The following is a 27,977-nucleotide window of genomic DNA, read 5'->3' on the forward strand; positions in this document are numbered from 1 at the left end:
AAATAAAGGAAAAAATGTTAAGGGCAGCCAGAGAGAAAGGCCAGGTCACCTATAAAGGGAAGCCCGTCAGACTAACAGTGGATCTCTGCAGAAACCCTACAAGCCAGAAGATAGTGGGGGCCAATATTCGACATTCTTAAAAGAATTTCCAACCTAGAGTTTCATATCTGGTCAAACTCAGCTTCATAAGTGAAGGAGAAATAAAATCTTTTTCAGACAAGCAAATGCTGAGGGAATTCATCACCACCAGGCCTGCCTTGCAAGCACTCCTGAAGGAAGCACTAAATATGGAAGGGAAAAACCATTACCAGCCACTACAAAAACACACTGAAGTACACAGACCAGTGACAATATGAGGCAACTACGCAAACAAGTCAACAAAATAACCAGCTAGCATCATAGTGACAGGATCAAATTGATACATAAAATATTAACCTTAAATGTAAATGGACTAAATGCCCCAATTAAAAGATGCAGAGTGGCAAGCTGGATAGAGGCAAGATTCATTGGTGTGCTGTATTCAAGAGACCTATCTCACATGCAAAGACACACATAGACTTAATCCCATTACTGGGTATATACCCAAAGGAATATAAATCATTCTGTTACAAAGACACATGCATGTGTATGTTCATTGCAGCACTATTTACGATCACAAAGACATGGAATCAACCCAGATGCCCATCAATGATAGACTGGATAAAGAAAATGTGGCACATATACACCATGAAATACTATGCAGCCATAAAAAGGAATGGGATCATGTCCTTTGTAGCGACATGGATGGAGTTGGAAGCCATTATCCTCAGCAAACTAATGCAGTAACAGAAAACCAAACACTGCATGTTCTCACTTATAAGTGGGAGCTGAACAATCAAAACACATGGACACAGGAAAGGGAACCACAAACACTGGGGGCTGTCAGGGGGTGGAGTATGTGGTTGGGGGAGGTGGAGCAGTAGGAAAAATAGCGAACGTATGCTGCGCTTAATACCTAGGTGATGGGTTGATAGGTGCAGTAAACCGCCATGGCACATGTTTACCTATGTAACAAACCTTCACAACTTGCACCTGTGCCCCAGAACTTAAAAAAAAAAAAGAAAAGAAGAAAGAAACTTGGAAGAATGGATCAGAGACCTTGCACCATATGCCTCATGTAATTTGATCTTCATCAAGAAGTCGTTAATCAACATATGCTTCATTGAGAGCCTTACTTTATCTCATAAACATCTTTGGTAGCATCCCATACACTGATCCTCAGTGATTGACTTCTGACACCGCTTAAAGCAGAAATCTGTTCGTGTGCATTTATTTTATGTGAATCAAAATTTTGAAATAATTGTGACCCAGAGAAGTAGATTTCTTCTGTTTCAATCCTAATATGAGGTATCAGTCCATTTTTCAGAATGGAAATGTGACAGTGTCAGTGCTGTAGCACTTTGTCAGTTATCTGAGGCTGAGAACTACTTTTTCATTATAAATTATATTTCACATTATTATATTGAAACTAATATATTATGGAGGTAAGTGAAACATTCTCATTAAATGTTCACATAGAACCTGGGATTAGAAAGAATCCTTTAGCTTGCTTTATGCCAGAGGTTTGCAGAAGATATATCAAGTTGAAAAATTTTTCTGTATTACAGCACTGATATTGAAGACCATTCTCATCAAGCTATGAATTATGTAGTAATCAGATCCACTGATGATATATATTTATTTAATATATACCATGAAATCTTGGTTTTCTAGAATTTATATGCTTTCTTTTCCCAATTATCAGAATTGAATAATCTAGTATATTCTCTTTAACTTTACATTCTAGGAAGTTCAGAGTTAAATTCCATAAAGTCTTTATTTTTAATAATTTTGAATTGTCATGTTTCATATATTTCAATTTTCCAAGCCAAACAGGTTCTCTTTGGAAATAGATGGTTTTTACTTTGGACATGTTCTGGCAGCATACCTTTAATTTTCATTTACTTAGATGAAATGTAGATGAATCATATTTCTGGAACTACAGGTTTTGCCCTTTCATCCTTCACCCGCATACCTAATATGACCTTATACAAATTATGTCTGATGAGAATCTTCGATGAGAATTATAGCAAAATATTTGTTTTCCTATTATCTTTTGAATGGCCCAATACTGGATTTGAACTCAAGCCTAAATAATTTTTCGAAAAAGAATTAGCAGTGATTTATAAAGTTACTATTTTTTTTTCAGCAAAGCTAGAGAAGATTTGCTGAAAATTCAGAAACAACGTGATTTTCATCGAATGCATCACAAGCGAATAGTCCAGGAAAAAAACAAATTAATTAATGACCTCAAAGGGTAAGCTTATACTTGTTGGCGTATTTATTAAAGAGTTATTTAATACATGTTAAGTAATTTGATTATGAAAAAGTTTTAGACAAAGTTATTAATTCCACAGTTATTGAGCATAAGATGAGTAAGTTGTGACCCTTGCTGTCAAGGGTCTCAGAAAATAATTGTGTGTGTGAAGTGGGAGGAGTTAAGCAGAAATATACTGAAATACACTGCATTGTTGCTTTGCCACCCAAGAGGGCCATCATCCCAATATGACTGGAGTGTGAGAGGGCTCAAGGATTTATTTCCACAGGAATTAAATTTTCAAGTATGAGTAAGAGTAGACAGTGAGAAAGTGGGGTCAGCACAGTGCTCTTTGCAGATAGTACATCCTCTGCAAATGCACCAAGACATGAAAAAACATGTTATGTTCATCAAATTGTGTGCATAGAGAGTAAAGTGCAGCTGTGGTATTGCAGGGGTAGGGGACATATCTCTAAATGACTATGAATTTGTAAGTCTTTTAGAAATTATTTTGAAGGCATTATTGAGATTTACTTTCTCTCCTTCTTTACCTTCCTCCCCTACAAAAACAAGAAAATAAATTTACAATCCTTAAATAAAATTCTATTTTGCTTGCTCTAAGCAGTGCTATCCAACAGAACTTTTTGTGGTGATGTAAATACTCTGTATCTGTACTGTCCAATACAATAGCCCCTAACCATTTATATTTAAAAATATACCATACTTGTTCAAATTCCTAATATGTTTAAAGGGAATACTTTTCACATAAAATTCATCATTTTAGATTACATGTTTTTTTCATATTTCATTATTTCAGGCACCCTGGTAAAGAAGCACACATTACTTTGTAATACAGCTACACTTGGTGTATACTCAGATAGCCTTTATTTCTTCATTTAATCATTAAGAAAAACATCTCCATTTAACAATCTGGATGAATCACTAAAGCTTATTTTATAAAGACCTAAAACAAAACTTCAATGATGCCATCAAGTCACAAAACTGGGTATCAAGTTAATCAGTCAAACACAGTGAATACTTTGCCCGATAGCTGGGCGATTGCATAATAAATCAGCTATAGGATAGAGTGTTTTGATGCCAGGCAAAGTTGGGGTCTGAAATCTCTTATGTCACATTTTACCCAAATACATTAATAGTGTATCCATATTTCCTTTCATTGTAAACCATTAAATGTTTACCTTATTTTTCTGTAAATTTTTCAAGTAGTTTGATAATAAATTTTACAGTATTTCTTTGTTTGTTTGTTGTTTTGTTTTGCTTTTTAGAGTCAGACTCTCTTTCTGTCGCCCATTTTAGAATGCAGTGGTGAGATTAAGGCATCCTGTAGCCCCAACTCCTGGGTTCAAGCAATCCTTCCACCTCAGCCTTCTGAGTAGCTGGGTCTACAGGTGCATGCCACCATACCCAGCTAAATTTTTTTGTTTTAATTTTTTTGTAGTGATGGGGGTCTCACTTTGTTGCTCCGGTTGGTTTTGAACTCCTGGGCACGAGTGATCCTCTCAGATCGGCCTCCCAAAGTGTTGGAATTATAGGCATGAGTGACCAAGCCTGGCCAGTATTTCCCATTTAACACAAGTATCTTATTATGAACGTGCTTATTTTCAGAATTATCTATAGCTAATATTAGACTTGCAACCAGATGAATTATGAAGTACTTATGGACTTTATAAAATAGACACACCCTTTAAAATAGATTAAACAGAGTTTTTCTAGATGTTGTTTCCTTGTTATATTCCAGTGAAATTCTATGTGTTGTTAATTCTTTTAACAGAAGATAGTCAAGCCATATCTCATGAATGAGTTAAATTCCAAAGTTAGTAAAAAAAGGGAAATTTTGCCATCAATATTTTCTTTAAAATTCTTCAACCATCCACAGATTACAGTGTACATAGTTTTGTGTATACAATTCTATATCTGTGTGTTATATGTATTTATGAATATGTAATGTTTATGGAGATTATAGTATGCAGCAAAGTGTATATATATATTACATATATATATATAAACACACACTAAGCTAATCAGAAAGGAGGATAGAACTGTACATACTACCTAAATTTTTATTTTTGTTACTTTTTCTGAGTGTCGTATTAATACACATTAAATGTATATATAATGCAACTGCACTTTAATACTTAATTTCTATTGCTATCATCAATGAGGTATAATGTGATATCCAAATTAATGACGTTTATAAATACTGCTATGAAAATATAGAAAATAAAAAGCTCTGTTTTAATTATTAATGGAATAAAATATTATTCTTTTGGAGGACTTTTGGGGAATTTCTGCTTTGGGCTATGTCATTGTAAATAGTATAGAATTAGCTCTCCAACTGGTACTGGACTAGCTCCCCAAATATAAGGAACTACATGACTGGACAAAATATATGAGGCAGTTTTTTTTTTAAGATGGTGGAAAATTGGCAAAGCAGGACCGTGATGCCTAAGAGAAGACAAACACAAAATGAGCAGGATGATCAACCCACATATCTTCCTGAAGGTACTTTTCAGCCCACAGTTTGACCGGATATAACCCAAGCAGAGCATGGTGGTTTTCAGAGCTGAGGAGGCAGAGATCAGAGTTCAGGGCTGCAGAGGTAGCTGGAACTTGCAGCATGGTGTACACAGAAGGAAGGAGGTACATGAAATGTAGCTTAAGAAATATCTGTAATGGTTCTTTTCAGTCTTTGGCCACGTAACTAACTTGTGGAAGTATAGGATGAGAGAACATGAAGCCTGGCAGGAAACAGCACCTGGGAAACTCTGAGCAAAATAGAAATTCCAGAGGTTGCACAGTGCTGGGAGATGCAGGAGTTCTGAGCAGCCATAAGGGAAGTAACCTCACTGAATACTCTGAACATTTACTTAATATCCTCCACAAGCCATGCCACAGAAGCAGACCTAGTTGGTCCTAGACAAAGTGTTGCTTTAGACTTTTTCTCCAAAGAGCTTAAAGGTAAGCTTTGAAAAACTCGAGCTGATTCACTGGGAAATTAACTGTCTGTCAGAAAATAACTCTTTAAAGGAAGAAAACAAAATTCAGACAAGTGTATGTCCAACATACAATAAATAAATAAAGTTTATATGTATTGATTTATCTATAGATATATCTAGAAGCAGGAAGACATGTCCTATAATCAGGAAAAAGTAGAACCAGACACAGAGAAAAGAAAATTACAGAATTAGCAGACAGGGACTTTACAACAGTTATTATGAAATGCTTAGAGTTTTAAAGAAAATGGTGACTGTAAGGAGTGATAAACAGAATTAAACTGAAATTTGAGAACTGAAAAAAACATAATAAGCAAATGAAAAATTTACTAATAGGTCTTAGAAGATTGGACATTGCCAATGGAAAGATCAATGAACATGAAGACAGGAAGATGGAAAATGATCCAACTGGTGCACAAAGAGAAAAAAGCTGAAAAGAAATGAGCAGGGACTCAAAGAAAAAAAGACTGAAAAAACATAAATAGAACCTCTGGAGCAATATTAAATAGTCCATCATAGGTGTGTATTTGAAATCCAAGAAGAGGCTGGGCATAACCTTCCCCATTCTGCTAGCTTATTCCAATTGTTAAGTATACAAATTCAAATTATTTACTCAGGAAGACTGGAGTTGATCACTGGGTGCTTACATGAACCAAATATGCTGTGAGCAGACTTTAGCCAGGACCGTACTTATTTTCTGTTCCCCTGTAGACTCCCATTCTAACAGAGGGGTCATGATTCTGCTTTAGGTTTCTGAATTTGAATGACAACTTCTTAAAATATCTTTCCGCAGTAAATAGTCACTCAATTAAATAGCCAGGGGTAATTTGCAGAACAATTGAGGCTATTTATAACAGTATATAATTGCTATGGTGTTACGGAGTGCTTCCTCTACTGTCTGCCAGGGTAGCTCCAGCATTTCCACTTCACACTGTTGGCAATCTTTTTCCAAGTTTTGAAGGACCACCCTAGAAGTGAATCAACCTTATTCACTGGAGTTTTGTTTTTTTTTTTTATTTTAAGTTTTAGGGTACATGTGCACAATGTGCAGGTTTGTTACATATGTATACATGTGCCATGTTGGTGTGCTGCACCCATTAACTCATCAGTTAACATTAGGTATATCTCCTAATGCTATCCCTCTCCACTTCCCACACCACACAACAGTCCCCGGTGTGTGATGTTCCCCTTCCTGTGTCCGTGTGTTCTCATTGTTCAGTTCCCACCTATGAGTCAGAACATGCGGTGTTTGGTTTTTTGTCCTTGCGATAGTTTGCTGAGAATGATGGTTTCCAGCTTCATCCATGTCCCTACAGAGGACATGAACTCATCATTTTTTATGGCTGCATAGTATTCCATGGTGTATATGTGCCACATTTTCTTAATCCAGTCTATCATTGTTGGACATTTGGGTTGGTTCCAAGTCTTTGCTATTGTGAATAGTGCCACAATGAACATACGTGTGCATGTGTCTTTATAGCAGCATGATTTATAATCCTTTGGGTATATACCCAGTAATGGGATGGCTGGGTCAAATGGTATTTCTAGTTCTAGATCCCTGAGGAATCACCACACTGACTTCCACAATGGTTGAACTAGTTTACAGTCCCATTAACAGTGTAAAAGTGTTCCTATTTCTCCACATCCTCTCCAGCACCTGTTGTTTCCTGACTTTTTAATGATTGCCATTCTAACTGGTGTGAGATGGTATCTCATTGTGGTTTGATTTGCATTTCTCTGATGGCCAGTGTGATGAGCATTTTTTCATGTGTCTGTTGGCTGCATAAATGTCTTCTTTTGAGAAGTGTCTCTTCATATCCTTCGCCCACTTGTTGATGGGGTTGTTTTTTTCTTGTAAATTGGTTTGAGTTCTTTGTAGATTCTGGATATTAGCCCTTTGTCAGATGAGTAGATTGCAAAAATTTTCTCCCATTCTGTGGGTTGCCTGTTCACTCTGACGGTAGTTTCTTTTGCTGTGCAGAAGCTCTTCAGTTTAATTAGATCCCATTTGTCAATTTTGGCTTTTGTTGCCATTGCATTTGGTGTTTTAGACATGAAGTCCTTGCCCATGCCTGTGTCCTGAATGGTATTGCCTAGGTTTTCTTCTAGGGTTTTTATGGTTTTAGGTCTAACATTTAAGTCTTTAATCCATCTTGAATTAATTTTTGTATAAGGTGTGAGGAAGGGATCCAGTTTCAGCTTTCTACATATGGCTAGCCAGTTTTCCCAGCACCACTTATTAAATAGGGAATCCTTTCCCCATTGCTTGTTTTTGTCAGGTTTGTCAAAGATCAGATAGTTGTAGATATGCGGCATTATTGCTGAGGGCTCTGTTCTGTTCCATTGGTCTATATCTCTGTTTTGGTATCAGTACCATGCTGTTTTGGTTACTGTAGCCTTGTAGTATAGTTTGAAGTCAGGTAGCATGATGCCTCCAGCTTTGTTCTTTTTGCTTAGGATTGACTTGGCAATTTGGGCTCTTTTTTGGATCCATATGAACTTTAAAGTAGTTTTTTCCAATTCTGTGAAGAAAGTCATTGGTAGCTTGATGGGGATGGCATTGAATCTATAAATTACCTTGGGCAGTATGGCCATTTTCACGATATTGATTCTTCCTACCCATGAGCATGGAATGTTCTTCCATTTGTTTGTATCCTCTTTTATTTCATTGAGCAGTGGTTTGTAGTTCTCCTTGAAGAGGTCCTTCACATCCCTTGTAAGTTGGATTCCTAGGTATTTTATTCTCTTTGAAGCAATTGTGAATGGGAGTTCACTCATGATTTGGCTCTCTGTTTGTCTGTTATTGGTGTATAAGAATGGTTGTGATTTTTGCACATTGATTTTGTATCCTGAGACTTTGCTGAAGTTGCCTATCAGCTTAAGGAGATTTTGGGCTGAGACAATGGGGTTTTCTAGATATACAATCATGTCATCTGCAAGCAGGGACAATTTGACTTCCTCTTTTCCTAATTGAATACGCTTTATTTCCTTCTCCTGCCTGATTGCCCTGGCCAGAACTTCCAACACCGTGCTGAATAGGAGTGATGAGGCAGGACATCCCTGTCTTGTGCCAGTTTTCAAAGGGAATGCTTCCAGTTTTTGCCCATTAAGTATGATATTGGCTGTGGGTTTGTCATAGATAGCTCTTATTAATTTGAGATATGTCCCATTAATACCTCATTTATTGAGAGTTCTTAGCATGAAGGTTTTTCAGTTTTGTCAAAGGCCTTTTCTGCTCTAATGAGATAATCCTATTTTTTTGTCATTGGCTCTGTTTATATGCTGGATGACGTTTATTGATTTTCATATCTTGAACCAGCCTTGCATCCCAGGGATGAAGCCCACTTGATCATGATGGATAAGCTTTCTGATGTGCTGCTGGATTCGCTTTGCCAGTATTTTATTGAGGATTTTTGCATCGATGTTCATCAGGGATATTGGTCTAAAATTCTCTTTTTTTTGTTGTGTCTCTGCCAGGCTTTGGTATCAGGATGATGCTGTCCTCATAAAATGAGTTAGGAAGGTATTCCTTATTTTTCTATTGATTGGAATAGTTTTAGAAGGAATGGTACCAGCTCCTCCTTGTACCTCTGGTAGAATTCGGCTGTGAATCCTTCTGGTCCTGGACTTTTTTTGGTTGGTAAGCTATTAATTATTGCCTCAATTTCAGAGCCTGTGATTGGTCTATTCAGAGATTCAACTTCTTCGTGGTTTAGTCTTGGGAGGGTGTATATGTCGAGGAATTTATCCATTTCTTCTAGATTTTCTAGTTTATTTGCATAGAGGTGTTTATAGTATTCTCTGATGGTAGTTTGTATTTTTGTGGGATCGGTGGTGATATCCCATTCATCATTTTTTATTGTGTCTATTTGATTCTTCTCTCTTTTCTTCTTTATTAGTCTTGCTAGTGGTCTCTCAATTCTGTTGATCTTTTCAAAAAATCAGCTCCTGGATTCATTGATATTTTGAAGGGTTTTTTGTGTCTCTATTTCCTTCAGTTCTGCTCTGATCTTAGTTATTTCTTGCCTTCTGCCAGCTTTTGAATGTGTTTGCTCTTGCTTCTCTTGTTCTTTTAATTGTGATGTTAGGGTGTCAATTTTAGATCTTTCCTGCTTTCTCTTGTGGGCATTTAGTGCTATAAATTTCCCTCTACACACTGCTTTAAATGTGTCCCAGAGATTCTGGTATGTTGTATCTTTGTTCTCATTGGTTTCAAAGAACATCTTTATTTCTGCCTTCATTTCGTTATGTACCCAGTAGTCATTCAGGAGCAGGTTCTTCAGTTTCCATGTAGTTGAGCGGTTTTCAGTGAGTTTCTTAATCCTGAGTTCTAGTTTGACTGCACTGTGGTCTGAGAGATAGTTTGTTATAATTTCTGTTCTTTTACATTTGCTGAGGAGTGCTTTACTTCCAACTGTGTGGTCAATTTTGGAATAAGTACAGTGTGTTGCTGAAAAGAATGTATATTCTGTTGATTTGGGGTGGAGAGTTCTGTAGATGTCTATTAGGTCTGCTTGGTGCAGAGCTGAGTTCAATTCCTGGATATCCTTGTTAACTTTCTGTCTCGTTGATCTGTCTAATGTTGACAGTGGGGTGTTAAAGTCTCCCATTATGATTGTGTGGGAGTCTACGTCTCTTTGTAGGTCTCTAAGGACTTGCTTTAAGAATCTGGGTGCTCCTGTATTGGGTGCATATATATTTAGGATAGTTAGCTCTTGTCGAATTGATCCCTTTACCATTATGTAATGGCCTTCTTTGTCTCTTCTGATCTTTGTTGGTTTAAAGTCTGTTTTATCAGAGACTAGGATTGCAACCCCTGCTTTTTTTTTGTTTTGCTTGGTAGATCTTCCTCCATCCCTTGATTTTGAGCCTATGTGTGTCTCTGCATGTGAGATGGGTTTCCTGAATGCAACACAATGATGGGTCTTGACTCCTTATCCAGTTTGCCAGTCTGTGTCTTTTAACGGGAGCATTTAGCCCATTTACATTTAAGGTTAATATTCTTATGTGTGAATTTGATCCTGTCATTGTGATGTTAGCTGTTTATTTTGCTCGTTAGTTGATGCAGTTTCTTCCTAGCCTCGATGGTCTTTACAATTTGGCATGTTTTTGCAGTGGCTGGTACCGGTTGTTCCTTTTCATGTTTAGTGCTTCCTTCAGGAGCTCTTTTAGGGCAGGCCTGGTCATTACAAAATCTCTCAGCATTTGCTTGTCTGTAAAGGATTTTATTTCTCCTTCACTTATGAAGCTTAATTTGGCTGGATATGAAATTCTGGGTTGAAAATTCTTTTCTTTCAGAATGTTGAATATTGGCCCCCACTCTCTTCTGGCTGGTAGAGTTTCTGCCAAGAGATCAGCTGTTAGTCTGATGGGCTTCCCTTTGTGACTAACCCGACCTTTCTCTCTGGCTGCCCTTAACATTTTTTCCTTCATTTCAACTTTGGTGAATCTGACAATTATGTGTCTTGGAGTTGCTCTTCTCGAGGAGTATCTTTGTGGCATTCTCTGTATTTCCTTCTACTTTGCTCTTTCCAGTGCACATGGAATTGTCACTAAAATAGATCGTATACTGAGCCATAAAACAAGTCTCTATATGTTTCAAAGGATTGATGTCATACATAGAATGTTTTCTGACCACAACCAAATAAAATTAGAAATCAATTTTTAAAAATCTCAGGGGATTTCTCAAATATTTGGAAATTAAGTAGTATACTTTAAATAATCCATGAGGCAAAGAAGAAAATTATAGAATATTTTGAACTGAATGATTAAAAATGCAGTATATTGAAATGCAGCCAATGCAGCTTAAATTGAAATTGATGGCTTTAAGTGCTTATTTTAGAAAATAAAGTTTTAAAACCAATGATGTCATCTTAGAAGCTTAAAAAGAGCAAATTACAACCAAGAAACATGAAGAAATGAAAAATAAGAGCTGAAATCAATAAAATAGCAAATGGACAAACAAAAAATCAACAAAGTCAGATGTTGGTTAATGGAAAATGTAATAAAACTGACGAATTTGATAATAAGATGGATAAACTCTTAATAGACTGATATCACCAGAGGCTGGCAATAATGTAGAGCATCCAGGACTGTCATATAGGGTTGTTGGAAGTATAAATTATAACCCAGCAATTAAACTCCTGGGTATTTATCTAAAATAAATGAAGATATATGACCAAAAATATTACATGACTTATATAAAAATGTTTAAAGAGGCCTTATTCATGATAGCCCAAACTAAAATCCACTCAAGTTTTCATCAGCAAAATATTGGATAACCGCATTGTGGAATATACATACATACAAGGGAATACTACTCACAGTAAAAAGGAGTGAAGTATTGCTGTGTAAAGTAATATGGAATAATCTAAAGAAACATTATACTGAGTGAAATAAACTAGTTAAAAAAGAGAACATGTTATATGATACCAAATAAATGAAGTTCTAGAATTTTCTGGGGTGTTAGACATGCTTCATATTTTGATAATGTATACTACTTGGGTGTGCATTTCTCAAAACTCTGAACTGTAACGCTTAAGACCTGTATGTTTTATCTATGTAAATTACACTTCAATAAAAAGATTTTGAGGTCATTTTCAAATAAAACAGATTTTTTAAAGGTATATTATATACTAGGCTGAATTATTCCTTCTGTTTAGATATCAAAATGTTTTTATACTTAATTTTTAAAATACAAATTAGCCAAACTTGTTTTAAAGACTATCCTTTAGTTTATTTTGATGTGAATGACACTCCCTGTTTAATCATCTATTATTTGTGGCCCTTGTCTTTCTGAGAGTTATTTCCAAATTGACAAAAGGAATTGCATTTTTAAAAATTTCATGGGTAGCAGCAATCTTCTGAGTACATACTTGGACACAGCAAAAGGTGCTAGTAGGAAATAGAGAACTAGTTAAGACATGTGATTTGCTCCCTCACTGCACCCTCCACCCTCAAGTTGCAGTGAAGTTGTATGCTTTTTGTGCCTCTTGGCTGTAGTGTGTTGACCTTTATATGATTATTCATTTTTATTTCACAGCAAAAAAGAAAAAGAAAAAAAGGTTTTGATGTTAGATGGAAATTACTGATTTAACTCAATAACCCCTTAAGATGCTATTGACTTTATTTTTTATAGGTTGAAGTTACATTATGCGTCTTATGAACCGACTATAAGGGTGTTACATGAGAAACACCACACTTTACTGAAGGAGAAAATGCTGACCTCCTTGGAAAGAGACAAAGTAGTTGGGCAGGTAAAGATATAGTCAAAGCTAACTTAAAATGATCTTTTAATCATTTTTTTAATAATACAAGTAGAAATACTGATTTTGTTTCTGAGATTAATTTTAAAACATTTTCAACCAACTTTCATGTAAAAGAGATCCATTTGGAAACATTCAGAAAAAGTATTTCTCCATTTAACTACCTATAAAGATTATTATAAAATTAGGCCAGGGGCGGTGGCTCATGCCTGTAATCCCAGCACTTTGGGAGACCAAGGTAGGTGGATCATTTGAGGCCAGGAGTTTGAGACCAGCCTGGCCGATATGGTCAAACCCTGTCTCTACTAAAAATACAAAAAAAACCCCAAAAAACAAATAGCCGGGTGTGGTGGCACAGGCCTGTAATCCCTGCTACGTGGGAGGCTGAGGCATGAGAATCATTTGAACCCGGGAGTGGAGGTTGCAGTGAGCCGAGATGGCCCCATACCACTGCACTCTAGCCTAGGCAACAGAGTGAGACAGTGTCTCAAAAAAATTAAATTAAATATCATTTAATTGAGACATAAATTTATAGCAGATTATTAAATTGTAGTTAGAAGAAAAAACTTAGCCATTGTGGTCAAACTTGGGTTTAAATGCCAGCTTTGACAGCTGTAAACATTAACCTTAGGAGAGTCATTTAAACAAATTGGAGCTCAGATTTCTCATATATAAAATGTAGCTGCAAAGACCAAAGACATACCATTTAAGATTGCTGTGAAACTTATATGAGATATTTTAATAAATAAAAACTCCCTCATAGGTACTGACTCAAGTTTTTGGTTATTTTTGCTAATGCTTGACATCCTTTTAGGGTTTTTGTATAGGCTTAGGCCTAGGGTAGTGGGTGAGATACCTTTGGCATAAAAATTTAAGAAAAAGAAACAAAATGTTTATATGCCACTTTAAAACCATTTATCAGTTTTTTTAGAATATGTAAAAGTGCAACTATGCTTAACATTCTATTATTGTTTTCTGGAGATTTTCATTTTTGGCCAAACTTTGAGAAGCTACAAAAGCTTACATGATGATAATACTCTTTTGAATAATTTTATTTGTCAAGACATGCTTTAATCAAGTTTATTTTGTCTTTTGAGTGAAATTCTTAGCTTCGAAAATGCAAAACATCATTGTCTTGATGCCCCTTGTGCTTGAATTTAATTTTGTGTTTTGAATGTTTGAATTTTAAGTAATATTGGATACAATGATAATATGATTTGGCTGTGTCCCCATCCAAATCTCACCTTGAATTGTAATCATCCCCACGTGTCAAGGGCGGGAACAGGTGGAGATAACTTAATCATGGGGGTGGTTTCTCCCATGCTGTTCTCATGATAATTGAGTGAGTCTCAAGAGATCTGGTGGTTGTATAAGCATCTGGCATTTCTTTTGCTTGCACTCATTCTCTTTCCTGCCACCCTCTGAAGAGGTTTCTACCACGATCGTAAATTTCATGAGGACTCCCCAGCCATGTGGAACTTGAGCCAATTAAACCTCTAGTCTTTTTTTTTTTTTTTTTTTTTTTTTTACCCTAAGACCTCTATTCTTTATAAAATACCCAGTCTCGGGTATTTCCTCATAGTGGTGTGAGAATGAACTAATACAAATGAGTTTAACAATAATTTAAATTTTATGGCATTATAATCAAACCTTCAGAATTTCATACCCTTGCTTCTTTTCATCTAATCTGTCTTCCCCAGTCTCCTAACAAAAGGCTTTCTTTATTCTATATTCTGAGGTATTAGGAGCTAGATTCAGATCTCTTCCTATTTGCTATTCCAGACGGGCCAAGCTTAAACTTTTGCTACCCATCTTACTCTCTTTAGTCCTCCTGGTCTCATGCTTATCTCCCATATACCATGTACAATATTTGTGTTTCAAGTTGCTCCTTGATGATTTAGTGGAAAGAGCTAAGAACTGGGAATGGCTGGTATGAATTCCAGTTGTGTTGTAAAACAGCCAAGTGAGGATTCAGGTTATTTAAATATTTCTTTTTACTCACTTATTAAATAGGACTAAATTATTTGCCTTATGATTGATATGTGTACAAGATTAAAACATGTTTAAAAAGTTAAAATCATTTGATCTATGAGTTAGAGTTGAATTTTGCACACTACTGTTCAGATGTGCAAAGAAATATATCTTTATTATCTGCAACTGGTTTTGTCTTTGAACTCCTACTCCTGCTGAAGACAAAAGAAAAGATAACCTGCATATTAAAGACTATCCCAATCTTTGTGAGTTAAACCAGTCTCTTTGGGTTTAACACAGAGTGTTTGAATATTATATTAACTGAATGTTTAGCTAAAACATAGTTATTAGTGCTCATTTTCTTCCTTCAAATGGCATGCCCGTTTTATTCTTCCCCAGATGGTTCCTAGTAAAAAAGTTACTTGTCTATCCATATAGCTTAAAGTCTACAGGCTATATTCACTCTCCAGTGTACTGTGACTTGTTTGATTAGGTTGGTGTCCAGGTACATGAAACCTGGATAGTTCTGGATAGCTCCTGGATAGTTCCTGGGTAGTTCTTTTGTATGTGAACCCAACACACCTTGCTAAATCCATGGCCTCTGCCACATTATCTGTGAACTCCTTTATATCTGTGGCCTCATTATCCTAACCCTAGCTTTTTTTCTGCTCCAGTACATCAAATATTAACATTTCCATGTACCCCACTGAGGTGGTTGAGGCTTCTGATTTCTCTATATTGCAAATACAAGCCATGAACAATTTGGAAACCAGTTAGGGTCCATCTACACAGATATACCTTTTTCAGTCCATTTTCAACATGACCTGGAGAGTAGTATGTTTTTCTAGCGCAATGTAAAATATGAAGGACTCTTTAAGGGGTTGTCAATTTTCCTAGGCTATTGCCTGAAAAGCTAACAGCAAGTATACTTATATTCCTGGAGTATCCCTAGAGTATCTGGCTTTATTTGCCCTTCATTTCCAACTGGCCCCACTTGCATTTTTCACTTGGTAGATAAAGTAGGACTCATGTCTGACCTATTGTTACCTCGTCCCTCAGGCATCTCGTCCCTCAGGCACAGAACTCTTTTCACTTCTTTGTTCTATTGGATGGAATATCTTCCTGTCTTCTTTCATGTTACAGGATGCTCTATGTCCTCATTTGTTCCAGCAATCCTGATTTACACCTATTTGCACAGGGTAATTTTTAATAAATTCCACTTTCGCCCTAAAAATATCCCAATTTAGAAAATCTTTATTAATGGGAAAATTCTATTTTTTTATACTTTAAGTTCTAGGGTACATGTGCACAACGTATAGGTTTGTTACATAGGTTTACAAGTGCCATGTTGGTTTGCTACACCCATCGTCATTTACATTAGGTATTTCTCTTAGTGCTATCCCTCTCCCAGCCCCACACCCCATGATAGGCCCTGGTGTGTGACGCTCCCTACCCTGTGTCCATGTGTTCTCATTGTTCAATTCCCACCTATGAGTGAGAACATGCAGTGTTTGGTTTTCTGTACCTGTGATAGTTTGCTGAGAATGATGGTTTCCAGCTTCATCCATGTTCATGTCAAAGGACATGAACTCATCCTTTTTTATGGCAGCATAGTATTCCATGATGTATATGTGCCACACTTTCTTAATCCAGTCTATCATTGATGGACATTTGGGTTGCTTCCAAGTCCTTGCTATTGTGAACAGTGCTGCAATAAACATACATGTGCATGTATCTGTATCGTAGCATCATTTATAATAATTTGGGTATATACCCCGTAATGGGATCGCTGGGTCAAATGGTATTTCTGGTTCTAGATCCTTGAGGAATCACCACACTGTCTTCCACAATGGTTGAATGAATTTACACTCCCACCAACAGTGTAAAATCATTCCTATTTCTCCACATCCTCTCCAGCATCTGTTGTTTCCTGACTTTTTAATGATCGCCATTGTAACTGGTGTGAGATGGTATCTCATTATGGTTTCTATTTGCATTTCTCTGATGACCAATGATGATGAGCATTTTTTCACGTTTCTGTTGGCTGCATAAATGTCTTCTTTTGAGAAGTATCTGTTCATATACTTCGTTTTTTTCTTGTAAATTTGTTGAAGTTATTTGTAGATTCTGAATATTAGCTCTTTGTCAGATGGGTAGATTGCAAACATTTTCTCCCATTCTGTAGGTTACCTGTTCACTCTGATGGTAGTTTCTTTTGCTGTGCAGAAGCTCTTTAGTTTAATTAGATCCCATTTGTCAATTTTTGCTTTTGTTGCCATTGCTTTTGGTGTTTTAGTCACAAAGTCTTTGCCCATGCCTATGTCCTAAATGGTATTGCCTAGGTTCTGTTCTAGAGTTTTTATGGTTTTAGGCCTTATATTTAAGTATTTAATCCATCGTGAATTAATTTTTGTATAAGGTGTAAAGAAGGGATCCAGTTTCAGCTTTCTGCATATGGCTAGCCAGTTTTCCCAGCACCATTTATCAAATAGGGAATCCTTTCCCCATTTCTTGTTTTTGTCGGGTTTGTCAAAGATCAGATGATTGTAGATGTGTGGTGTTATTTCTGAGGCCTCTGTTCTGTTCCATTGGTCTATATATCTGTTTTGGTACTGGTACCATGCTATTTTGGTTATTGTAGCCTAGTAGTATAGTTTGAAGTCAGGTATCCTGATGCTTCCAGCTTTGTTCTTTTTGCTTAGGATTGTCTTGGCTATGCAGGCTCTTTTTTGGTTCCATATGAACTTTAAAGTAGTTTTCTCTAACTCTGTGAAGAATGTCATTGGTAGCTTGATGGGGAAGGCATTGAATCTATAAATTACCTTGGGCAGTATGGCCATTTTCAAGATATTGATTGTTCCTATCCATGAGCATGGAATGTTTTTCCATTTGTTTGTGTCCTCTTTTATTTCATTGAGCAGTGGTTTTTAGTTCTCCTTGAAGATGTCCTTTACATCCCTTGTAAGTTGGATTCCTAGGTATTTTATTCTCTTTGAAGCAATTGTGAATGGGATTTCACTCATGATTTGGCCCTCTGTTTGTCTGTTATTGGTGTATAGGAATGCTTGTGATTGTTGCACATTGATTTTGTATCCTGAGACTTTGCTGAAGTTGCTTATCAGCTTAAGGAGATTTTGGGCTGAGATGATGGGGTTTTCTAAATATACAATCATGTCATCTGCACGCAGGGACAATTTGACTCCCTCTTTTTCTAATTGAATCCCCTTTATTTCCTTCTCTTGCCCGATTGTCCTGGCCAGAACTGCCACCTTCCAACTATGTTGAATAGGAGTGGTGAGAGAGGGCATCATTGTCTTGGGCCAGTTTTCAAAGGGAATGCTTCCAGTTTTTCCCCATTCAGTATAATATTGGCTGTGGGTTTGTCATAAATAGCTCTTATTATTTTGAGGTATGTTTGATCAATACCTAGTTTATTGAGAGATTTTAGCATGAAGTGATGTTGAATTTTGTCAAAGGCCTTTTCTGCCTCTATTGAGATAATCATGTAGTTTTTGTTGTTAGTTCTGTTTATGTGATGGATTACATTTATTGATTTGCATATGCCTTGCATCCCAGGGCTGAAGCCCACTTGATCATGGTGGATAAACTTTTTGATGTGCTGCTGGATTCGGTTTGCCAGTATTTTAATGAGGATTTTCACATCGATGTTCATCAGGGATATTGGTCTAAAATTCTCTTTTTTTGTTGTGTCTCTGCCCGGCTTTGGTATCAGGATGATGCTGGCCCATAAAATGAGTTAGGGAGGATTCCCTCTTTTTCTATTGATTGGAATAGTTTCAGAAGGAATGGTACCAGCTCCTCTTTGTACCTCTGGTAGAATTTGGCTGTGAATCTGTCTGATCCTGGACTTTATTTGGTTGGTAGGTTATTAATTATTGCCGCAATTTCAGAGCCTGTGATTGGTCAATTCAGAGATTCAACTTCTTCCTAGTTTATTCTTGTGAGAGAGTATGTGTCCAGGAATTTATCCATTTATTCTAAATTTTCTAGTTTATTTGCATAGAGGTGTTTATAGTATTCTCTGATGGTAGTTTGTATTTCTATGGGATCGGTGGGGATATCCCCTTTATCATTTTTTTATTGCATCTATTTGATTCTTCTCTCCTTTCTTCTTTATTAGTCTTGTTAGTGGTCTGTCAATATTGTTGATCTTTCAAAAAGCCAGCTCCTGGATACTTTGATTTTTTGAAGGGTTTTTTTGTGTCTCTATCTCCTTCAGTCCTGTTCTGATCTTAGTTATTTCTTGCCTTCTGCTAGCTTTTGAATGTGTTTGTTCTTGCTTCTCTAGTTCTTTTTATTGTGATGTTAGGGTGTTGATTTTAGATCTTTCCTGCTTTCACTTGCGGGTATTTAGTGCTCTAAATTTTCCTCTACACACTGCTTTAAATGTGTCCCAGAGATTCTGGTATGTTGTGTCTTTGTTCTCATTGATTTCAAAGAACACCTTTATTTCTGCCTTCATTTCGTTATGTACCCAGTAGTCATTCAGGAGCAGGTTCTTCAGTTTCCATGTAGTTGTGTGGTTTTGAGTGAGTTTCTTAATCCTGAGTTCCAATTTGATTGCACTGTGGTCTGTGGTCTGAGAGACAGTTTGTTGTGATTTGTATTCTTTTACATTTGCTGAGGAGTGCTTTACTTCCAATTATATGGTCAATTTTAGAATAAGCGCGATGTGTTGCCGAGCAGAATGTATATTCTTTTGATTTGGGGTAGAGAGTTCTGTAGATGTCTGTTAGGTCTGCTTGGTGAAGAGCTGAGTTGAAGTCCTGGATATCCTTGTTAACCTTCTGTCTCGTTGATCTGTCTAATGTTGACAGTGGGGTGTTAAAGTCTCCCATTATGATTGTGTGGGAGTCTAAGTCTCTTTATAGGTCTCTAAGGACTTCCTTTATGAATCTGGGTTCTCTTGTTTTGGGTGCATATATATTTAGGATAGTTGGCTCTTCTTGTTGAATTGATCCCTTTACCATTATGTAATGGCCTTCTTTGTCTCTTTTGATATTTGTTGGTTTTAAAGTCATTTTATCAGAGACTAGGATTGCAACCCCTGCTTTTTTTTGCTTTCCATTTGCTTGGTAGCTCTTCCTTCATCCCTTTATTTGAGATGGGTCTCGTGAATACAGCACACTGATGGGTCTTGACTGTTAATCCAGTTTGCCAGTCTGTGTCTTTTAATTGGGTCATTTAGCCCATTTACATTTAAGGTTAATATTGTTATGTGTGAATTCAATCCTGTCATTATGATGTTCGCTGGTTATTTTGCCCATTAATTGATGCAGTTTCTTCATAGCATCAATGGTCTTTACAATTTGGCATGTTTTTGCAGTGGCTGGTACTGGTTGTTCCTTTCCATGTTTAGTGCTTCCTTCAGGAGCTCTTGTAAGGCAGGCCTGGCAGTAACAAAACCCCTCAGCATTTGCTTGTCTGTGAAGGATTTTATTTCTCCTTCACTTATGAAACTTAGTTTGGCTAGATATGAAATTCTGGGTTGAAAATTCTTTCCTTTAAGAGTGTCGAATATTGGCCCCCACTCTCTTCTGGCTTGTAGGGTTTCTGCCAAGAGATCAGCTGTTAGTCTGATGAGCTTCCCCTTGTATGTAACTTGCCCTCTCTCTCTGGCGGCCCTTAACATTTTTTCCTTCATTTCAACTTTGGTGAATCTGACGATTATGTGTCTTAGGGTTACTCTTCCTGGGGAGTACCTTTATGGTGTTCTCTGTATTTCCTGAATTTGAATGTTGGCCTGCCTTGCTAGGTTGGGGAAGTTCTCCAGGATAATATCCTGAAGAGTGTTTTCTAACTTGGTTCCATTCTCCCCGTCACTTTCAGGTACACCAATCAAATGTAGATTTGGTCTTTTCACATAGTGCCATATTTCTTGGAGGCTTTGTTCATTTCTTTTTACTCTTTTTCTCTAATCTTGTCTTCTCACTTTATTTCATTAAGTCGATCTTCAATCAATGATATCCTTTCTTCCACTTGATTGAATTGGTTACTGAAGCTTGTGCATGCATCACAACGTTTTCGTGCTGTGGTTTTCAGCTCCATCAGGTCATTTAAGGTCTTCTCTGTACTCTTTATTATAGTTAGCCATTCATCTAACCTTTTTTCAAGGTTTTTAGCTTCCTTGCGATGGGTTAGACCACGCTCCTTTAGCTTGGAGAAGTTTGTTATTACCAACCTTCTGAAGCCTACTTTTGTCAACTCGTCAAAGTCATTCTCCATCCAGTTTTGTTCCATTGCTAGTGAGGAGTTGTGATCCTTTGGAGGAGAAGAGGCACTCTGGTTTTTAGAATTTTCTACTTTTCTGCTCTTGTTTCTCTCCATCTTTGTGGTTTTATCTACCTTTGGTCTTTGATGTTAGTGAACTTCAGATGGGGTTTTTGTGTGGGTGTCCTTTTTTTTGAAGTTTATGCTATTTCTGTTTGTTAGTTTTCCTTCTAACAGTCAGGCCCCTTAGCTGCAGGTCTGTTGGGGTTTGCTGGAGGTCCACTCCAGACCCTGTTTGCCTCGGTATCACCAGCAGAGGCTGTAGAACAGCAAATATTGCAGAACAGCAAATATTGCTGCCTGATCCTTCTTCTAGAAGCTTTGTCCCAGAGGGGCACCTGCCTATATGAGGTATCAGTCGGCCCCTACTGGGAGGTGTCTCCCAGTCAGGCTGCACGGGGATCAGGGACCCACTTGAGGAGGCAGTCCGTCCGTTCTCAGAGCTCGAATGCCATGCTGGGAGAACCACTGCTTTCTTCAGAGCTGTCAGACATGGGGTTTAAGTCTGCAGAAGTTTCTGCTGCCTTTTGTTCAGCTATGCCCTGCCCACAGAGATGGAGTCTATAGAGGCAGTAGGCCTTGCTGAGCTGCGGTGGGCTCCTCCCAGTTTGAGCTTCCCAGCTGCTTTGTTTACCTACTGAAGCCTCAGCAATGGCAGACGTCCCTCCTCCCACCAGGCTGCAGCCTCGCAGGTCAATCTCAGACTACAGTGCTAGCAGTGAGCAAGGCTCTGTGGGCGTCGGACCTGCTGAGCCAGGCACGGGAGAAAATCTCCTGGTCTGCCAGTTGCTAAGACCATGGGAAAAGTGCAGTATTTGGACAGAAGTGCCTTGTTTTTCCAGGTACAGTCTGTTATGGCTTCCCTTGGCTAGGAAATGCAAATCCCCCAACCCCTTGCACTCCTGGGTGAGGCAATGCCCTGCCCTGCTTCAGCTTGCCCTCCATGGGCTGCACCCACTGTCCAACCACTCCCAGTGGGATGAACCAGCACCTCAGTTGGAAATGCAGAAATCTGTCTTCTGTGTTGATCACACTGGGAGCTGCAGATGGGAGCTGTTCCTATTCAGCCATCTTGGAAGCGACCTTAATTTGAAAATTCTAAAGAGCTAATTTCTTGATATCTAATATGGAACAGTTAGTCCCACTCTTAAGATAACATTGAAAAAAAGAAATAAAACGGAGCAGTTAGGATTTATAAATAGCTTTTCTCTCTCAACCAAATCTGCTGTTGAAGGTGGTAGATTCACTACAATTTGAGAAAGTCAAATTTAAATAGGAAGTGCTATTGCTGCCACTGGGCTGTCACCACAGGTTTTACCATGGACAATGCTAATACTGAATACTTGATACTCTTTCAGAATTTTGTTATACTTGTCAATGGAAACTGGATGTGGCAGCCACCATTCTCAGGATAAATTCCAAATTCTACATTGTTCCTTATATCACTAAATTTTGTTCAGAATCCAAAATGGGTACACAGGATTGATGGAGCCAATGCAAGTCCTAGTTATAGGACAAGCTGTGTAAATATCTGATACCTATTGCAAAAGGTGGAAGACTCATGATTCTCTAAACCCAAACTGCTAAGAGGCCAAAGTGACTGTCAAATATCCATTATACAAGTCTAAACCAAGGCTCAATTAACCTACTCTCCAAATTAGGGCACAGAATTTAGTCCTAGTCCTGTCAGCTCTCCAGGTGTGTCCTTGTGGAACAAGTCAAGGTTACCACTTAATGAATGGGAACTGTTTGTGTACCCTTCTTACAAAGAATGATTTATTGCCAACCAATCCTTTCTTTCTGTTGTAGCATACTAATCAGGTATATCCTGGGTGTACAGGCATAGATTAGCCTTTTAAATTGAACATATTAGTAGTGTGTCATGGAGCTATAGAATGAATTTATTCAAAGTATGTGTACAGAGAAAATATCTTAAAATATGTGAAATGTTTCTCTATAATGTAAAATAGAAGATACATTACTTTTGTGCTTATATTTTGAATATTTCTTTATTTCAACATTTGATGCAGTTACGCTTTGAGAATTCATTTCCAACCAAACTTTAGGATGTGAGTTAAGAGCAGTAAGAAGCATCTTATGTTTTCTAGCTGGATTCCTGATTGTTACTTCCTTAAAAACTTTATCTTAATGAGCATTTAGCTTACTGTGTTTCTCCTTAAACCTATACCTTGCATAAAGAAGGATTGTATAATAATTTAAAATTTTTGATTATTATCTAGTTTGCATATGAAAGAGTGAAAACACACTGTGGGATGACAAAAATCTGATAGGAAATACATGTTTTCAAATTTCTTTAGTAGATATTTAGACGGTGAATCAACATTTATTTAAAATGTAATGAAAAACCTATAACTTTGTTTTTGGTTTTATGAAATAATAGTGTTCAGAATTTTGAATTAGAGCTCCATGACCCAAGAAAAGGTGAAATAGAATTGATTTGTAGGTATATATGTATACTAAATTATATTTTATCTTTTTTAGATCATGGGATTCTAACTCAGAATATGTATGTATGTGTGTGTGTGTGTGTGTGTGTGTGTGTATATGTATACTAAAAACTAAATCTAAATATATATATATATTTAGGTCTGTCTGCTTGGAGGGTCTAGAAGTAGTGACACTCCACCAGTAATGAACATATCCAGTGTTAAGATCTTGATTTCTAATATCACTCTGTAATAAAAGGAAAGGAAACCGGGTTCTTTGGAGAAGTGTCTGATTCTAGAGCTGGGCAGAGAAAATACTAGGTAGGCCTGGAGCACTTGGGACATTTTCTTGTGCTAGAAAGGAAGGAAATGCTCAAAAAGTAGAACAGAAAAGAAAAAAAAACTCAACATCTCAACATAATAATGGGATATGTCAAGTTATGACAAAGGAACTGTAGTGGGCACCTGCAGAGGTCGGTGGATCCCCAACTAAATTTGATTTGGATATTCAGACTGATAATGCCACACACACACACACACACACACACACACACACACACACACACAGGCTGTGAATAAATTCACTACTTGTGGAATTGAATTTGCTGAGGAGAGCTGCACATTACCTCCCAAGCATTTCTGAAATGGCTTGAGAGAGCAAGTAAGGGAGACTGGCTTGGGGTTTTTATTGTGGTTGGGGGTTAGGGCCAGGGTGAGAATTCTCATATGTGAGGTGAGGCTTGAGTCATTTGAATCTCCCATCAGTACCAGACAAGGGAGTACCCAGGCATTCTTGTCCAGTTGCCCAGATGTTGGGCACAAGGGAAGAGGGAGGAGGTAAAACTTAAAGGCTGTTGACACTCAAACATCAAACAATAAAGTCAGGTTCCTCATTATAGGAATCCAACCTGAAAGAGCTTCCAGTGATCAAACCTTCTGAAACAATTTGAGCAACAAAATAATGTAGTGTTTGATTATAACTCCAAATATAAAATAAATATCTTTGATTCCTTAATGGTATAAATATAAATGATTAGTAAGGACATGTGAGAGAGTAGACAAATCTCCCATACAGAAGAATCTCGAGTAATATATGTTGATAATCCTTCCCTCAAGTAGGTGGAGCTTAACAACTCAGCTGTTGAGTGTTGGCTGCACTTCGTAAGTAATGACTTGCATCCAGAAATGCAATGGAAATAGAGAAGAAAGTAACTTTACAGTGGGGAAACCTGGCAACCTTCTCATCATGTAATCAAAGGATCAAGGTGAACATCATCAGTTTTAAGTACTGTTGGTAGCATGAACCTATGATGTAATATGCTAATAATGGCACTCCCCTGTGATCTTCTTGCAAATCCATAACTTTAGTCTAACCATGGGAAAAATATCAGACAACCTCAAATCTAGGGCTATTCTGTAAAATACTATCAGACTAATGCTCCCCAAAATTGTCAAGGACATTAAAATCAAGGAAAATCTGTGTATTAGTCCATCTTGTGTTGCTATAAAGGAATACCCGAGACTGGGTAATTTATAAGGAAAAGAGGTTTATTTGGCGCATGGTTCTGCAGACTGTAGAAGAAGTATAGCACCAGCATCTGCAGAGAGATCTGCCCCCATGACCCAAACACTTCCCCCTAGGCCCCACCTCCAACACTGGGGATCACTTTTCGACAAGAGATTTGGAGAGGACAAATATCCAAACTTTATCAGTCTGAGAAACTGTCTCAGTCCAGAGGAGGCTTAGGAGACCTAAAAACTAGTTGTAAGGTGATATTCTGGATGCAATTTTGAAATATAAAAAGGATATTATGGAAAAATTAATAAAACTAAAAATATGGCCTGTAGTTCATAATTATATATCAATATTGGTTCATTATTTGTGAAAAATGTATCATTACAATGTATGATGTTAATGGGGGAAAAAGGGTATGGGATAAAACAGGAATTCTCAGTACTACATTAGCAACTCTCCTGTTAATCTTATGCTATTCTAAATAAAAAGTTTATTTTTGAAATTTATAATTCTTTTGGCTTCTAGGAATAGATAGTAATCTTTTACTTTTTTTTAACCTAGGCATTTCATGAGCACTCATCTATAGGTTATAATTAATAAATTATGTTATTTTCTATTAATAAAGAAATATTACTATTCAGTGATAGTAGAAAAAAGTGTGTATCTGTATGTAATTGAACAGATGGTATTTTGTGTTGGTATAATCATATACAATGCAAGATGAAATAGCTTTTCAAGGTCAAATTTTAAATGTAAGTATTTTTCAGGAATACAGGTAAATCATGACACCAAAGCTAACAAATGTTCTTAGTTATAAGACATGTTTAATAAAATAGAGACTATATTGTGGGTGGAAAATGAGCTAAGAGTTGGGGGAATAAAAACAACCTCTTCATATTTTACATTCCAAGTGATAATTACCTTGTATTTTATAAATATAAAGATGATAGTTATTGTGAAACAATTTGAGCAGAGGAAAAACCTCTCTCAAAATAAAGAATTGAATAATTATTAAAGTGTACAATGAGTATTCTTAATTCAGGAAACTATGCCGTGAAAAAAATGTTTCAGATGCTTACCTATAATAAATAATTAATAATTAGCTGGTGGAATTATATTTTAACTTAAAATTCTGTTTTTCTTTTGTTAAAATTTGTGTTTTATTAAAAAAGGTATAAATTTAAAAGAGATTAATATTTTTTATATTTTACAATGGATATTTAAATATTGTGTTTTATGTAACCTTTTTAAAAGTCATTTAGTGTATAATTTCATTTCTTTGAATTTTATTTTTTAGATTTCTGGACTTCAGGAAACATTGAAGAAACTGCAAAGAGGACATAGTTACCATGCTCCTCAAATTAAAGGTAAATGTAAAATGTGATGAAGCTCTAATTTAATATAGTTTGGTGATTTCTCAACCTTATCAGTGATTAATATTCTAGAGTTATTTAAAAGTGAATAAGTGGTGGCTATTTCACAAATTAAAATTTTAATAAAAAGATTAAGAAGAAATATAGATATCATACTGTATGGATTAATTATAGAGAAAAATAAGTCAACTATAATGGAAGGACTTCTGCTTCTGGTCATTATACCTGATACCAGACTAGCCTTCTCTGTGTAAATAACTCTAAAGCTAAGCTGTAAGATCAGACAACTACTTTTAGGCAGTAGAAAACAGACAGCTCAAGTAACAGAAGGCAATTGACAGAAGGAAAATTTATAAGGTGAGCTCTGCCATCACCGTGGCTTTGGGTCCGTGGAAAGTTCCAAACTAAACTTTGTGGAGATGGAAGCCAATAAGAGCATGACAATCCTGATAATTGGAAATGTCAGAGACCCTAGTTCACAGCTTTTGAAGCCACTGGAATCTGTAGGGAAGGACACCAGAGAAGAGAGCTGCAATGAGGAGTGGCTCAGTTTGTGAGGGAGTTTACTATGAGTCCTTAGCTGAGGCTGCAATACTATACATAACAACACTACCTGACACTTACAAGAGAGATACAATTATATAGGATCAAGAGGAGGCCAGAGATTGTGGAAGTTAAGTAGTGATGCGAAACATTGCAAATCTGGCCATGCCTGGGTGGAAAGACCTCTTTCACACCTTGCTAACAACACAGTAACATTCAGCATCCCATATCCGCCTTATAAAACCAGGAACAAAGCTTACACAGCATTCTTAGAGAGGACACAGAATTTGGAGTTTGAGTCTTGCCAAGTTATAGGGCCTTGAGAAACATTCCATGGATCCACCCTAACGAAGCATAAAATTAAGCCTAGGATTTTAGGGTCATCAGCCAAAAATGGAACTGCCTTCTAGAACAAAAAATGACATCCTTTTGAGGAAGACAGTCATCCAGAGTCTTTACAATCTTTTACCCACATTGCCTAGTACATAATTAAACATTTCTAGATATGAATAGGAACAGGAAAATGTGACCCATAATCAAGATAACAAGCAATAAATGGAAACCTACCCTTAAGTAGGTAAACTGTTGCATTTAGCAGATAGAAAGTGCTAAAGCAGATACTTTGATTATGTTCAAGGACTTAATGGAAAATACTAATAAGTGAACAGATGGGGAATTTCAGCAGAGAAATGAGAACAAACATACATTCCAAAGCAAATTGAAGTTCTACAGCTGAAAAGTAGAATAACTAAAATGAATTTTTTTTTTTTTTGAGACAGAGTCTTGCTCTGTCACCCAGGCTGGAGTGCAGTGGCATGATCTCAGCTCACTGCAGCCTCCACCTCCCAGGTTCAAGTGATTCTGGTGCCTCAGCCTCTCCAGTAGCTGGGACTACAGGCATGTGCCACCATGACTGGCTAATTTTTGTATTTTTAGTAGAGCTGGGGCTTCACCGTGTTGGCCAGGCTGGTCTCGAACTCCTGACTTGAAGTGATCTGCCTGCCTCAGCCTCCCAACATGCTGAGATTACAGGCATGAGCCACTGCGCCCAATCAAAAATTTTATTTAATGTACTTCATAACAAATTAGAGATGACAGAAGTGTCAGTAAATTTCAAGAGAGATCCATAAAGGCATCTAGTCTAAAGAAGAAAGATAAAAGATTAAAGGAAAACTTGCCAATTTAACATATATAAAATTAAAGTCCCAAAGAAGAGAATGAA

General features: G+C 37.0%; 1 protein-coding gene across 3 annotated transcripts in view; it reads left to right on the forward strand.

Annotated features, from left to right (window-relative positions):
- Positions 1 to 27,977, forward strand: part of SPAG16 (sperm associated antigen 16) — a 1,126,826-nt gene that overhangs the window by 57,513 nt on the left and 1,041,336 nt on the right. For all 3 annotated transcript variants that reach the window (XM_003812510.4, XM_055109075.2, XM_055109074.2), the window contains 3 exons: positions 2,228 to 2,335; positions 12,488 to 12,605; positions 26,137 to 26,206. In XM_003812510.4, coding sequence (XP_003812558.1) covers positions 2,228 to 2,335; positions 12,488 to 12,605; positions 26,137 to 26,206 — 296 coding nt within the window. The remainder of the gene's footprint in view (positions 1 to 2,227; positions 2,336 to 12,487; positions 12,606 to 26,136; positions 26,207 to 27,977) is intronic.

Source organism: Pan paniscus, chromosome 13, assembly GCF_029289425.2.
Source record: "Pan paniscus chromosome 13, NHGRI_mPanPan1-v2.0_pri, whole genome shotgun sequence".
Classification (NCBI taxonomy): Eukaryota; Metazoa; Chordata; class Mammalia; order Primates; family Hominidae; genus Pan; species Pan paniscus.